The 15872-nt window shown below is 57.4% G+C and overlaps 1 protein-coding gene across 1 annotated transcript; it reads right to left on the bottom strand.

The window, feature by feature from the left end:
- Nucleotides 1-1139: 1139 nt before the first annotated feature.
- Lrcol1 (leucine rich colipase like 1) lies at nucleotides 1140-2624 on the bottom strand. The gene is made up of 4 exons (XM_076855492.1): nucleotides 2541-2624; nucleotides 1758-1997; nucleotides 1532-1657; nucleotides 1140-1431 (listed from the first exon to the last, which is right to left on the bottom strand). The coding sequence occupies exons 1-4, from the start codon at nucleotides 2622-2624 to the stop codon at nucleotides 1147-1149; spliced, it is 735 nt and encodes a 244-aa protein (XP_076711607.1). The 3' UTR covers nucleotides 1140-1146.
- Between the last annotated feature and the right edge of the window lie 13248 nt (nucleotides 2625-15872).

Genomic DNA, 15872 nt, shown 5'->3' with positions numbered 1-15872 from the left:
GCAGGCACCTGCCCTGCATCAGCAGCTAGGTGTTCACTTCAGGGTTCTCTGAAAAGGGGAAAGTCAGGGACCCAAGGGGGCGACCTCCACCCTTACTGGAGCAGCCCTGGGCCACTTCCCCAGGCCTCATCGCCACCCAGGGGCCGCCCTTGGAGCTGCAGGGCCCTGAGCTCGCAGCACCGGGACCCGGCTGCGACCATGAGCTGGAGCACGGGAAAGGGGCCCGCCGCCGGATTCTGAGCTCCCTCCTGAGGCTGTTTCTGGTAGTCCTTCAGGCCCACGTTGAGGGGCTCTCACGGGGCTTCTAACGACACCCAGGCTGGAGAGCCAGCCTGGCGCTCGATGCTCTCCAGTAACAGCCAAGGCTCGCGGCAGCCCGAGGCCGAGGCCCCGGTGGGACGCCTAGCGGGACCCGCGCAGATCGCGACGGGCTGGGCACCCACGCCACCCGAGGAGGGCTCGCCGAGAGGGGCGGAGAGCGCCCGGCTTCGGGAGCGCCCAGGGCCGGGCGCGGGAAGGTCCTGGGCTCCGGGAGGCGCGGCGCCGACCTGAGTCCACCGGCGCTTCTCTCGAGGACGCTTCTGCAGCTGAATGGCCAACTTAATGCTTTCACCGGTGGTGGCCACATGCGTTTCTGCGGCTTAATTACGGAGTCTCGGGTGGGCCTGGCCCCTGGCGCCGGGGCCTCCGCGGAGGTGGGGCCGCGGTAATGAGCGGCAAGGAGGGAGAAGACACCGCCTCCTCGTCACGGGTTTATTCCTCGCACAATCGGGCCGCGCACCACGCCAGCGACCACCCGCGCGCCACCGAGGCCTCTGCTCCCTACAGGCGCAAGAGCCCGCGCGGGAGCACGAAAGGAGCGCGGAGTCCCGCCGTTTCTTGGCAATCCAGGCTCGGCGCCGCCGCAGGTTCTTGCTCATGACTAGGGGCAGCCAGAAGTCAGGACCACGGAGCCGGGGAACCCGGCTGGACAGGGACTCCCCAGAAGGGCCAACCCCCTGCCTGACGTGGTGGACCCCACACAGACACGCAGACTCCGGCATGCAGGAGGACTGGTGCTCTGTGACTCCGGCCAGTCCCACCCAGTCCCAGGGCTTGGCTTCTGGGTCCTGGTCCAGCTGCTGGCCCCTCTGTGACAGCCCTACATTAATGTGCACCTGTGTGCAGCCAGACCTGAAGGCCCAGCGCCACCCAGAGCCCCACACACTCTCCCACCTCACAAATGAACCCGGGGTCCAGCAGGGCCCCCTGCTCTTTGCCCCGAGGCACTGCTGTCCAGCGAAGACCCCGGGGGCAGGGTGGACTCACGAGGGGCAGGCACTGGGCCAGGATGCCATTGCGGGCAGAGCAGCGGAAGGCGCTGATCTGGGGCACGTGGAGGCAGCACTGGCTCCAGCACTGGCTGTGGCTTCGGCAGTATTCTCCGTTGGGCTGGAGAAACCAGCCGAAGTCACCGCCTCCCCCCCTCCCCGCCAGGCGCCGCCCCAGGCGCCGCCCCGCGCCTCCCAGCGCCGCCCCACCTGGCGCGCACCTTGCGCCAGGGCACGCACTGCAGGAAGAGGGTCTTGGACGTGCAGAACTGCATCGGCACTTGGCTGCTCCTCACGCAGCATTTGCTCTGGCACTCCGAGTGATCCTGGCAGCTGTACCCATTGGGCTGTGGGGACCACACGCCTCCTGCCTCGGCACCCGGCACCCTCCCCCGCCGCCCGCCGCCCGATGCCCGACGCCCAACGCCCGCCGCGCCCCCGCCGCACCTTGGTCCAGGACAGGCACTGGAGGAAGAAGGTCTTGGGCGTGCAGAAGCGCTGCGGGCTCAGGTTGTTGACGACGCAGCATCTGCTCTGGCACTCTTCGTCGTGCTCACAGGGCTCTCGGATCACCTGGAAGGTCGGCGCTGCTAGCTGCTCCAGGACCCGCCCCGTAGACCCAGCCTCCGTGAGGGCGGTCCCCAGAGGGCTTCCTGGGGTCAACCATCCTCCAACTAGGGACTCAAACTGGCATTTATATGTGAAGAGACTGGGGCTCAGAGAGCACAAGTAACTTTCCCAGGGTCATACAGCTAACCAAGAGCTGGAGCAGGCAGACCCCCTAGGGGTCTCCACCCAGGGAGATTTTTGGCACATGTATCCTGTCGACTGAGGGTTTGTGCTGGAGAGAGGCAGGGAGGAGAGAGGGGAGGGAGGTTCAAAGGGATCAGATCCTCTGGATGTGGCTGCAAGGTTTGGGGGAGATCAGAGGAACCGGATGTTTGCCCAGGAAGGAGTGAGGGAGGCTCTGAGACCCAGCACCTTCCCTCAGGTGCGGTCTCCCTTGTCCTCCTGTGTCCTGGTAGGTCCACTGAGAGGGGTCCGGGGTAGTGCCATGGCAGCTCCCTTCAGGCCCTGCCTGGAGGCCAGGCCTCCCCGCCACCCCAACCCTGACCCTGTGAGGCCTGGGTCTCCACACCAGGTTCGGCTGCGGTTCCAGCCCATTGGGCTGCCCTTCCTTTCCGGGCCCACTAGAGAGCAAGGGCACCCAGAGGGCAGGGCAGCCCTTACCTTGTGGCCCACTTTCCTCCTGTCCTGGATCCCTGTCAGGAACAGCGGTGGTAGCAGCAGCAGCAGCAGCAGGCTCCACACCATGCTGGCCATGACAGCACAGGCCTACAGAGACAGCCATGAGCCCCCCCCATGGCTTCCACCCCGCCCCCACATGCCCTTCAGGTTTCCCACAGCTCCCTGTCTTCCATCATTAACAGGCATGGGGGTCCCAGTCCACCAGCCCAGCACCAAGTCTGTGGCTCACACTCTTGTGGGCCTAGCTCTCCTGATGGACAGTGCCCACCCCGCTGTTCAACGTAGGTCCACTCCTCTAGAAGACCCCACCCCTGCACTCACCCAGCTCCTCCCTAGCCCGGCCCCCATAGGCCCTTGTGCATCTCTAGAGTCTGGCCTGTCCCTGAAAGGGGAAGACTGGGGTCCTTGCTGCCATCCACAGACTGTCCCCTAGCAGGGTACAGCCAAGGGCCGTCTCTGCCCTGTCCTGGCCATTTGCGCCTTCGTTTTAATGCAGAACAGAAAAGTGTGAACACCTCCTCCTAGTGAGGCTGCACCTCTGCTGAGCTCGTGGGGCATCGGCAGAGTGCTGGGATCTGACCACCTCTGCCTTTGTGCATGGGCTGCTTCTCCCCAGAACTGGCCTGGGGGCCCCACAGGGAGGCCTCCCTGACTGGCACCAGAGACCCTGTTTGTAATTCTCAGGGGCAGCACCTACATGCTTATGTGTCCACAGCTCTCCTAGGGCCCGCCCTGTGCAACCAAGAACCCTTGGTCCTACAGCACCATGGGCCCTCCACTGGCCCCAGACACTCTCCCCATAAGCGACTATCTGTGGACAAAGGCACTTGCCCCTGCACCACCTCCCAGCACTAGGAATGGCCAGGAAAAGACCAGGACCTACAGTTGGCCAGCAGGAACCCTGCTGATGGATTTTAGGGGTGGAATTGGAGGAGGTTTGTTGGGAGACTCTTTCCCCTCCCAAGGTACAGACTACAGGGAACAATTGACTGACCTCACATGAACTGAGGAGTGACAGGAGTTCAAAAGCTCCAGACAAGACAATTTAAAACTCAGCACCTCTCTCATAGCAGCTCAAATAGCTAGGAAGGAGGACCAAGTCACACCCCTGCTCCTCTGCCTCTGCAGACGCGGGACCTTCCACCCTCCCAGGCGAGTGCACCCACCACTGGCTGAGCCAGGCAGGGCTCCCAGTTCTAGACCTCAGGAAGCCAGGAGGCACCTTGGGCACTGTGGGGCAAAGGCCACTGCAGAGCGGAGAGAAAACCAGGGCCAGCCCTCACACGCGGGAGGGGCAGCGTGCATCTGGCAGCCCGAGCTGTGGACATCGGGTGCTCTGTCTGTTGGAGGGGGAAAGGATGGGGTGGCCCTCCCAGATGGTGGGGAAGCCGAGTCAAACAGCTGCAACTCCAAGTGGCCCTGGGAGGACCACCAAAACATCACCCACTCTAGCCTCATAGAGAGTGCAGATGCCCTGCCCCCAGGACAGCATGGGCCTCCTCCCTCAGGATAGGTGGGCCTCCTCCCTCAGGACTGAGTGGGCCTCTTCCCTCAAGACAGGGTGGGCCTCCTCCTTCAGGACAGCATGGGCCTCCTCCCTCAGGACAGAGTGGGCCTCCTCCCCCCAGGATAGCATGGGCCTCCTCCCTCAGGCCAGGTGGGCCTCCTCCCTCAGGACAGAGTGGGCCTCCTCCCCCCAGGATAGCATGGGCCTCCTCCCTCAGGCCAGGTGGGCCTCCTCCCTCAGGACAGAGTGGGCCTCCTCCCTCAGGACAGAGTGGGCCTCCTCCCCCCAGGATGGCATGGGCCTCCTCCCTCAGGACAGAGTGGGCCTCCTCCCCCCAGGATGGCATGGGCCTCCTCCCTCAGGACAGAGTGGGCCTCCTCCCTCAGGACAGAGTGGGCCTCCTCCCCCCAGGATAGCATGGGCCTCCTCCCTCAGGCCAGGTGGGCCTCCTCCCTCAGGACAGAGTGGGCCTCCTCCCCCCAGGATGGCATGGGCCTCCTCCCTCAGGACAGAGTGGGCCTCCTCCCTCAGGACAGAGTGGGCCTCCTCCCCCCAGGATGGCATGGGCCTCCTCCCTCAGGACAGAGTGGGCCTCCTCCCCCCAGGATGGCATGGGCCTCCTCCCTCAGGACAGAGTGGGCCTCCTCCCTCAGGCCAGGTGGGCCTCCTCCCTCAGGACAGAGTGGGCCTCCTCCCTCAGGACAGAGTGGGCCTCCTCCCCCCAGGATGGCATGGGCCTCCTCCCTCAGGCCAGGTGGGCCTCCTCCCTCAGGACTGCATGGGCCTCCTCCCCCCAGGATGGCATGGGCCTCCTCCCTCAGGACGGGGTAGGCCTCCTCCCTCAGGACTGCATGGGCCTTCTCTTGCTGGGGATGGCACCCAGGGGGCTGTGGGTGCCAGGCAAGGTCTCGGCCACTGAACCACACTCCATTCCCCGTCAGGTGTCCTTGCCGGGCAGCAATTGGGACTGGGCAGGGTGTCAGCAAAGCATGTATGAGGGCTGCCACCATGCCATGCTGTCCAGTGGAGGGCTGCAGGGGGACGGAGCTGCATGCCACCCTAGTGCCCCTGCGCTCTGCGTGAGGTGAGCTCTGCACAGTGAACAGGTGGACGTTGGATGGCCTCAGTGTCTTCAGCACACGGCTCCTCCCGTCCAAGGCACCCCACCCAGGAAGCCAGTCCCTGGGATCCCCTGCCTATCCATCGACACCTGTGGCCAGCCCCTCAGGGGTCTGCAGGGACCTCAGGCAGGGCTAGGGTGGGTGAGCCATGCCTCACTGCACAGCCAGGTGGGCTGCTGAAGGTGCCCCCTCCATGCCCAGCACCTGCTGCTTCCTGGCATTGCCTCCATTGCTCTCTGCGGCTGCATTCCAGAGTCACATGGACGCAGGACTCTTCCCAGCTGTGCTTTGACCCCTCCTGGCCACCTGCCTTGAGTTTGAGAGGCACCATCCGGCCCTGGTGCAGGTCCCAGCAGGATGTAGTGCCCTTGAGCCCCGTCCTCAGAACCAGGGCAGACAGGATTCCAGAGACTTGGAGGGGACGAAGTCACCTGGGTTCGGCTGTCCCCCTGTGAAGTGTGGTCATGGCCATCTTGCCCCTTGGCTCCTTGGAGGTCTCCTGGTGTTGCAAAGCACAGCTGACCTTGGGGGTTTCCACTTCCCAGACTGCTGGAGACATCAGCAGACAACCTGCCCTTGACCTCCCGGGAGGGCCAGGGGTCAGGCAGGGCTCTGTCTCCACCCAGCTCACTGCCTTTGCCTGCTGGCTCAGCAGGGCCCTGGGTGGTGGGTGCTGGCCACAGATGGCAGACCCCCAGCCCCGGGGCAGACGTGGTAAGATGAGCAGGATGTGGGGGGGCGGGACTTGGACTGAGGTATCAGCAGACACAGGAATGTCCCCAAGGGCAGGTCACAGCTGCGGAACACACGCCATCCTGCCCTATTTGCCCCCTTGACTGGGGACAGTGGTCACAGGGACATGCTGTGAATCTGAGGGGCTTGGGTCTGGCAGGTGTGGGACAGGGGAGGGACCCAGGAGGTCTGGGCTCCGGCACCCACTGTGTCACAGGACTCCCGCCCCCGTCCCACATGAGCATGAGGGTCACCCTGCAGTGCCCAGGGGACCTCCCCTAAGGACAGAGCAGCACCTCAGCTAGGACGGAGCCCCTGCCCCGCCCAGCAGAACACTCTGCTACGTGAGGGTCTGTGCTTGGGGTCTAGGTTTCCTACAAGCCATGGCTCAGGAGCAGCACAGGTATTCTTCATGCCAGAGTCAGGTGCACGGGTCAGAAGAACCCAGGGTGGTGTGAAGCAGAGCCAGGAAAGAGCCCCTGGCACCTCCCAGGCTTAGTGAAATATAGCACTTCCTCCTCTAAAGTGCTACCTTGAGTGGGTGTATTGGCCACACCTGTGACCCTGGCTCCGGAGGCTGAGGCAGGAGGATTGAGAGTTCAAGGCCAGCCTCAGCAGCTCAGCAAGGCCCCAAGCAACTTAGTGAGACTCTGTCTCAAACAACAAAAAGGGCTGGGGATGTGGTTCAGTGGTCAGTACCCCTGGGTTCAATCCCCAGAACCAAAACATAAAGAAGTAAAAAGCTTGCTGGACACAACCCACGTGTGAGGGTGGCATCTGGAGCCCTCGAGGGGCTGGAGGGCTGGAAGGCCCGGAGAGCAGCTCCCTTGTCCACCCCTGCACCCTGCACGGCAGCTCTGAGAGCTATGCTTGGCATCTTGGGTTTCTCTCCCTCTCTGTTTAACTTATTTATTTTCTGCCCTGGGGCTTAAGCCTGGGCATCTGCTACCTGAGCCGTAGCCCCAGTCCTTTTTATTTTTATTTTGGCCTGGAACTTGTGATCCTGCTGTCCCAGCCTCCCGTGCGGGTGGGATCACGGCGTGGCCACTGCACCTGGTCTCAAGTTTCTCACACACGTTCACCAAGTTTCTCCACATTGGACCCCAAGCTGGGTCACCTGTGGAGAGGAGACCTTCTCCTCTCAGTCTAACACCACCATGACATGCATCTGGGAATGCGAAGCTTTGCCGTGGAATCTGTGTGCCGCTGAGGGCCACAGGCTGGCGTGTTTGAGACGCAGAGGCAGGACGTGGCTTGCCCGTGTTCACAGATCCTGCTTTGGCTCACTGTAGGAACAGCAAGGGAGACGTGGGGCGAGAGGGGCAGCCCAGGCCCCTTGTGCTCGTGTTGGCATCCAGAGGCTTGACCCACAGAGCTTCCTGGGCCTGAGCTGGAGCTACAGGGGTCCTGGGCTCAGTTCCAGCCACGCTGGCTGCCGACCTGTGTCTCCAGGCCCCTCTCATGCTTCCCGGCCAGGTGCATGTCCTCAGGGGTGTGGGGTCCTTCCTGGAGTCATGTGGTCCCCAGGACTGCTTGGTGCCTCTGCCAGCCTCAGCTCTGGCTGGGGGGTGGTTCTGGGGGAGGCATGTGCACCCTAATCACGGCTCCCGAGCCCCTGGGACCAGAGGAGGCAGGGAGTTCTTGAGGCAATCTGAGGAGGGTGAGCAGGGGTTGAAACAGTGACCTTGGCCGTGGTGGCCACTGTGGTGCCAGTGTCAGGTTAGGTCCGAGACTGGACAGGCGTCCTTGCAGAAGAACCCTTGGTAAGTGGCTGGGCCCTGTTCACTCAGCACCATGGCCTGTCCCGGGCACCACTGAGCATTGAGCCCAAGGTCCCTTCCTGGGGAAGCCCCTTTGCCAGTTTATTCCTTGTTAGGGTGGACACAGGCCACTCTGTCTGGCAAGCGCACACCTCTTCTCCCCAGGAGAGGTCATGAAATGGAGTAAACAGACATAGGCAGACCCTGCACTGCCCAGCTTCCTGTGGTTAGCCCTCAGTCATTGGCCACCACCTCTGCAATTTCCACTCCAATTTCCACCCGGTTTTAACTCAGAACCAGAGAAAGCTAGATGTGCTGCCAGCTGACCTGCAGATGCTCTGCCTCCCCACAGGAGCACCGACTGCCCCGTTCCCTGCACACCATGGCTCTGGGCCAACGGGCCCTGGTCCTCTGCCCGCGTTGGGCCCTGCTTCCTGAGCCTCCTGTCCTCGCTGCAGGTGTGAAGTGCTCTGTGGCCAAGAACTTGTGGGGGAGAAGGGCCTGGGGACCTGCTGCTGTGTCCCTCACAGTGGGTCCTGTCACTAGAAACACAGGCATGCAGAGCTTCTCCAAGTCCAACTGCCACTGTGTCCTCTGCTGGCCACTTCCTGTCACATTAGCCCCCAGTGCAGCCCAAAGGAACCATGCCAAGCCGAACGTTCACAGCTGGATGTTTTTGGACATCAGTGATGTGCTTTTTGGGAAACGGCCCCTAGTCCCACTCCTCTCCCTCCTTGGCCCCCAACAAGCCCACAGGCACCGTCCCCAGATGTGCAGCACTGATGGAAAGCAGCACCCCACCACCATGAATGCTGCTTCATCAGGTTCCCAGCCACCTTGCCGCATGGCAGCTCAGTGCACACTTGCCCAGGGGTGCCACCCAATGTCCCCATAGACAGATGGGCAAAGCAAGCATGGTCTGCACAGATGAGAAGGAAGTTCTGAAGCTCTGCAGCAGGACCAGCCCCAAGGACACTGAGCTGAGCAGGTCTGGCCAGACACTGAGGGGCTACCCTGCCCAGCCCACTTCCATGAGGACCCCCAGAACCGAGCCCTAGAGACAGATGGCAGGACAGGGTAGCAGTGGCTGGGGAGGTGGTGACAGCCACACCACAGGGCTGTGCTCACCTAAAGTTTAGTGTGTTGGGAAAGCCAAGGTGGAGGTCCAGCCCGATGGGACTAGCACTCGGGGCACAGCTGCCCATGACCCTGAGGGGCAGCCACTGCGCTGGCTGTGCTGGAACCACCCACATGGGAGGTCCCTCCTGGTGTTTGCTGCCAGCCTCAGATGGGACCTTCCTGACTCCTGAGCATCAGCTGGCTACACTCTCTCAGTCCTAAAGGCGGGGGTGACTCTTGCCCAGGACGTCACAGATCCCAGTGAAGAAGCCTGAGCCTGAGCTGCCTTCTGGCAAGGCCCCTCCCACTGGTGCTGTGGCCCTGGCTGCCCAGGCCTGGCTTCTGGCATCAATGTGGAGGGCCACCACCCCAGGAGCACACGGTGAGCCCTGGAGACCCAGCCCTGGGCCCTGGGTGCTGCAAAAGCCTCTCGGACACTTTACAGAGGGACAGAAAGGTGCTGATTCCCAGGACTGGCTTCCCTTGATGATGGTAGCAGGTGCTGCTGGAGGACTCTGGGCCTACCTTTTGTCTTTGGTGTCACAGCTCCTCTGTGTGGAAGTGAGACCAGCTAGGCTGCTGCTCCCAGGAGAGATGCCAGCCCAGAAGCCCAGAGGTCCTGGGCAGCCCACAGCCAGATATTCCAGAGCTGCCCAGTCGTGTCCACCTCCGCTTTCTCCTTCCTGCCCCACCCTCAGCCCAGAGAGTCCTTGTCACTCGGCATGCAACTGAACTCACAGACACACGAGGAGGCAGGACTGCCCCCCAGGGGGCCTGAGGCAGCTGCCGTTGGTTCAGACAGGTCTTGACCAGTTAGCTGTGGTCCCTGCATCTTGCCACCTCTGGCTCAGGGCCAAGCAGAGAGAGCCAAAGACAACCCTCATCAGCACGTGGGGCGCTGGCACCTCCCAGGTCACCGCTTCCCCAGATGACAAGTCCACTTGGGCACCAGGGCCCCTTCCCCATTCTGAAGGCCCTGCCCCGGCCTGCCTGTCAGTGCCCGCTGCAGAGCTGACCTGACTCTGAATAGCCTGGGTTTTTTTCCCTTTGTTTCCAAGTATGTCTGTCTGTGCAGATTGATGGACACAAACTCGTCTCTGATTACTGTGAGCCAGGCCCTGGTGGCCTGCAGGGAGGCAGAGGGTGGGCTCTTTAGGGGTTTGATGTTGACCTACTCAGCAAGGAGGTCAGGGAGACTCAGAGGTAAGGAAGAGGGCAGAGAGCCCCAGACAAGGGGATAGAAGGCGGAGGGCAAAGACGGCCAGACAGGGTATTTAGAGAGGGCGTGGGAGGGTCAGCAGGGCCTGCGTGTCCTCTGTTGGTCACACTGTGGCCACCTGTGCTGGACAGGGAGAGCCTAGAGATGAGCCTGCTGCTGGCCAGGGAGGAGGGAATAGAAGGCTGGCTCCAGGCAGGTGAGGTCAGGGCCTGGCAGTGGGCAGTGAGCTGGGGCACTTTGGGTACCCCTGGGGCTCTGGTGCTTGGAGACAGGACTGAGGGTGGCACTCCCGTTCACACACCTTCTCTTCTGCACAGCAAAGCTCCCCACTCAGTGGCCAGAGAGGGTGAGCGGCCATCCCTATGCATGCAAACTGACCAGTGGACAAGACCTCCTGGGGCAGCAGTAAGGTGGCTGGGTGGCCTCGAGCAGCTGGACTAGAGGGCCAGTGTCCACCACTGGGTGTCAGAGACATGGAGGGGGCTGGGGTGGCTGGGCTGCAGCATGTCCTTGGCCAGCAGGGCCTCCTCCCACATGGCCACCCCTTCCCTGGCTGCCTTCCCAGGACCACACTCCCAAAGCCACAAGGCCCCGCCTCCCCCTGCAGGAAGCCGTGCAGCATCTCTCCCACCACAACCATGGCCAGCAGGGCCCAGAGACAGCCCTGGTCAGCATGGCCAGAGAGACAGCACCTGTACCAGCTCAAGACTGGTGTGTGCACATGGCTAGCAGGGAAGGCGCTGGGGCTGGCAGAAAAAGAGGGGGCACTGGCCACAGTTCAGCTTTTCTCTGGGCAGATAATATTCTAAAATTAGACCATTTTGATGTTCACACAGCCCTATGAATCTACTTGAAGCCAGGAACTTTGAATGGGTTACATTCAAAGGTGAGGTATGATCCTAGGACACATGGATCATACCTCAGAAGGGCTGTTAGGACATTTCTTAGAAAGACTCTATGATTTCAGAAGAGCAACAAGACTGTTCATCTGTAAGAAACACCCGGCACAGGCAGACCCATAGGAACAGAGCTGACTAGTGGAAAACAACCTACATGTCCTCAGGAAGATGGGTACTGTCCAGGGACAGCCACCTGCCAGGAGACCCTGCTGCGCAGGCAGCTATAGGATTTCTGTCACCACAGTTGCTGGAGGGTTGAGTCAAATCCACAAAATCTGCTGTGCTGGGCGGGGGCTGCTCTGCAACAACAGGTTGGTCCAGCATGATGGACAGATTCTCGAGATGCTGGACATCATCGGGCTGCTGCCATAGTAACACAGGGTACATTCAGAGCTTAATAGGTGGGAACGGGCATATGCCTGTCATCCCAGCAAGTTCAAGGCCAGCAAGACCCTGTTTCAGAAAAGGGCCAGGGGCAACTCAGTGGTAGAGCACCCCTGGGTTCAGTCCCCAGCAATGCAAAGGAAAAATAATAGGTGGATGATAGTAAGTAAGTGTTCTCACACAATAAATATGAATAATATGACTGGTGAAGGAAGGAAAGTGGCAGCCTCTGGCTGGCGTGGGCCATGGATGTCAAAGGGAGAAGGCTTCTTCTTCGTATTGACAGTGCTCAGCAAGTGACTGCGGTGCAGGGGTCACAGGTGCTAATGAGTGGAAATCTGTGGCAGCTGCAGTCCCGTGATTTGTGCCAGTGAAGACGTCTTCTAAGGAAGTCTGTTTAGACTTTTGCTTGTGACATGGTTTCACACGGTCATTTAGAGACAGCTTCTGTTTGGATGCTGGGGATGGAGCCCAGGGCCTCATGCACCTCCAGGCAAAGGATGTAACTCTGAGCCAGAGAGAAACAACTCCTAAACCAAAAGCTTTAGAATTCAATTGAATAACTCAATTTTTCTTCACTTGGAAAATCTTTTGGTAGGGGCGGGTACTGGGAATTGAACTTGGGGGCACTCAACCACTGAACTACACCCCAAGCCCTACTTTTTATTTTGAGACAGGGTCTTACTAAGTTGCTTAGGGCCTCACTAAGTTGATGAGACTGGCCTCAAACTTGGAATCCTCCTGCCTTAGCCTCCTGAGTTGGAATCACAGGCATGGCCACGGCGCCAGCCAGTTTTGGTAGTCATGAATAATGCTGCTGTGCGTGTCTATTTCTTTGGGGACATGTTTTTGTTTTTGTTGCTGAAGGTGTCCACCTGGAAGTGGAATTGTGGGGTCTCATGCCCCTCACAGCATGGAAAAGATCCACACTCTTAACAGCACCCGATGCTGTCTCTCGGTGACGCCTGCCTGGTGGGTGTGAAGGGGCACGTCATGGTTTAGATTTGCATCCTTACCAACCTGTTGAGCCCCTTTCCAAGGGGACTGTGGGGTCGAAACACAGGCCTCATGCAGGCCAGTAGAGCATGCTCTGGCTGAGCCACTCCCCAGCTCTAGGTGTTGAGCACCTTTTCTTGGACATCGAGGCTATTTGTGTAACTTCCTTGGAAAACTTTTCTGAATCTTTGCCAAATAATCAAACTGGTTATTTGACATTTTGAGTTGTAAGGTTTTTAACAATACATTCTGGACATGTCCTTTAATGTACAAGTCAGAGCAGGTGTTTTCGTCCCCTCTGTTGGGGGGGGGGGTCCTCACTTTCCCATGGTTCTTTGCGGCACACGGGTTTAGCTGTGCTCATAGCCAACCTGCCTACTTGGCAGACTTGCCGTGCCCGCCAGGCCCACATCTGCTGCCCACGTGCAGAACGGAGCAGAGCCCCCTTGCCCTAGAGGGCCTGCTGTGTCTCCTTTCCTAGGACCCGTCGGCTCAGAGGTCACCAACGTGCACTTGCATTTCCTGCTCGGCTCTGCAGGTTCATCTCCTGCACCAGGTCCTCCATGTGTTCAGGGCTAACCCTAACACCTGGGTCAGGTAAGAAGTCCATCTTTGTTCCTCTGAGTGTGACTCCATTGTTCCAGCGCCATTAGACTAATCTTTCCTCAATAAGTCATGTGGGGGCTGGGGATGTGACTCAAGCGGTAACGAGCTCGCCTGGCATGCGTGCGGCCCGGGTTCGATCCTCAGCACCACATACAAACAAAAATGTTGTGTCCACCGAAAACTAAAAAAATAAATATTAAAAAATTCAAAAAAAAAATAAGTGATGTGGGCATATTGTCAAAAATCAACTGGTTTTACTCCGTTTTGCATGTTCACACTTCATTCCTGGGCCCTCAGCTCCACCTCACAGGTCTCTGATTCCAGGTGCACACCATGAGGGGATTGCTGGCTCACTGGGTGACCCTTGGGCCGTGGCATTGAGCATTCTGAGTTGGGAAGTGAGTGCTCCACCTCTGTCCTCTTTCAGGCGGTTGTGGCTGTCCTGGGTCCAGGCCTTTCTATATGAACTTTAGGCCCAGGATGTCCTCCTCTACAAGCATAGAAGGCTTCCAGGGCGTGGATGGGCCTGCACTGAAGCTGGTGTAAATCTGTGAGCTTTGACTTCCACAGCATTATGCTTCTGCTCCATGAGCTGGGAGGCCTTTCCATTGGATTAGACCTTCCTGAATTAGAATATGTTTTATCGACTGAGCGGAGGGTGCACACCTATAATCCCAGCAAGTCGAGGAGGAGGATCACAAGTTTAAGGACAGCCCTGGCAACTTAGCAAGGCCCTAAGTAACTTACTGAGACTCTGTCTCAAAATAAAAAACAAAAACAGTTGGTGTAAAGTACAGTGGTAAAGTACCCCTGGATTCAAAACCCTAGTACCCCTCAAAAATGTTTTATTAGTTTCAGGGTATGACTTGATAATATGTGTACTACTTTTTGCTTAAATTTATTCCTAAACATTTGGTGTATTTGTTTTACAGTGCTGGGGACTGAACCCAGAGGTGCTCTACAGCTGAGCTACCACCCTGGCCTTTTCAATTTTTATTTTGAGACAGGGTCTCACTAGGTTGCTGAGGCTGGCCTGGAACTTGCATGACAAAATGTCATCTCTTGTCACTTGCTAGATAGTCACTGGAAGCTCTTACGGAAGCAAGTAGGCAAAAAACCTGGAGCAACTGGGCAGAATGAATTACTTAGTTGCTGGGAACACAGTCATGCATTGCTGTGCCTGGCAATTCCTAATTAATTTATTTTTTAAAAAACATGGTGTCATTTTAAAAAATACCTTTATTTTGCTTATTTATATTTATATGGTGCTGGGGATCTAACCCAGTGCTTCACTAGTGCTAGGCAAGAGCTCTACCACTGAGCCACAACCCCAGCCCTAATTTATTCTTTTTGATGCTATTTTAAATGGAATTATTTCTTAATTTAATTTTCAGATTATTCATTGCAAGTGTTAGAAATACAACTGATTTTTGTATATGGATCTTGTATTTCAAAACCTTGCTGCACTTGTTGTTCAGTGCTCCGAGGGTTCCATTGGACATCATGCCCCCTCCAGGTGGACACAGGTGTCCTTCATCCTCTCCTCCAGGTTCTCCAGGTTTTTATTGCCGACTTGCTTCCTTAAGAGCTTCCAGTGACTATCTAGCAAGAGTGACAAGAGAGACATCTTGTCCTGCCCCTGGTGTAGAGAGAATGCATTCATTGTTTCAACTATCAATAGTGACGCTGTCACAGAAGCAGAGAGGATCGCTGCCAGTGTCAGGAGGGCAGGCAGCTGGGGAGTCACTGTTAAGGGGTGTAGAGTTTCAGTTATGCAAGATGAATAAGTCCTAGAGGTCTGCTCTACAACGTGCCAACAGTCAACAATTCTGTACTGGGCATTTAAAAACTCCATCAGAGGATAGTTCTCCTATGATGTTCTTACAACAATTTGAAAACAAGGGACAACCACTATGTTAACTGTGGGTTTTCATACAAATGCTTGATCAGCTTTAGGGAACTCCTTTCATTCCTAATTAGTTGAGTGGCTTTATCAGGAAATGCTGCATTTTCTCAAATGCTTTCCAGTACCTACTGAGATGATCATGTGACTTTTGTCCTTTATTTCACTCTTGTGGTATATAATGGTACTGATTTGGGGATATATAATTAGCCTGCATTCCCAGAGGCCCAGAACCCCACCTGGATGAGGCATGATGAAACCTTTCGTACGTTGTCATGTCACGAGCCAGCCATGGGCTGTGTGTGTGAGCTATACACATCTGCGCTCATGAGAGGACTGGCCTGACATTGCTGCCTGACTGGGCTGTGTGACATATGTGTGCCTTTCCTCTCGCTCTGCCTGTGATCCCACGCAGCACCTGAGATGAGTGTGTTTTTCCAAGATGTCAATCTGCTGACCTCAAGACATCAGCAAGCAAGACTCCACCTTTCAAAACCCAATCCCTTGCCTTATTCGATTGGAATATTCTTGAATGTCTTTTCCCCAATAGAAGGTTCCAGGTGTGCTCCCTCTCTTGCTCCTTCCAGCGCTGGAGCTGACTGCTGGGTCACCAAGCTGTCCTGCCTTCGTATGCTGTGAGGTTTCTTTGCCATTTTCTTAGTTATTGATACAGCCAGCTCCTTTGAACCCAGCTCATATCACCAGTCTGGCCAATTGGTGATATTGCCAGAGTGGCTTTGATTTCTTTGGGAATTCTTGTATCTCTATCTACAGGGGACATTGTTCTGCATTTTTCTTATGTAACACTGACCTCACAGGGTGTATTGAGAATTGTTTCGTCTTCTTTAACACTTCTAAATTTTGAAAGTTAGAACTTTTAAGAATTAACAATTTAAAGAATTAACACCAATCCTTGTCAAACTCTTCCTAAGAAATGGACTCATTCTATGAGACTAAGATCCTCAAACCCCTATAACAAAGCCAGGCAAAGATACTAGAGTCAAAGGAAACTACAGACCTTGTCCTTTGTGAATACAGATGCAAATATCTTCAACAAAATCAGAGCAA

Source organism: Callospermophilus lateralis, chromosome 1 (genome assembly GCF_048772815.1).
Source record: "Callospermophilus lateralis isolate mCalLat2 chromosome 1, mCalLat2.hap1, whole genome shotgun sequence".
Taxonomy (NCBI): domain Eukaryota; kingdom Metazoa; phylum Chordata; class Mammalia; order Rodentia; family Sciuridae; genus Callospermophilus; species Callospermophilus lateralis.
Note: the sequence above shows the minus strand (reverse complement) of the source record. Positions and strands in the feature narration are given on the sequence as shown.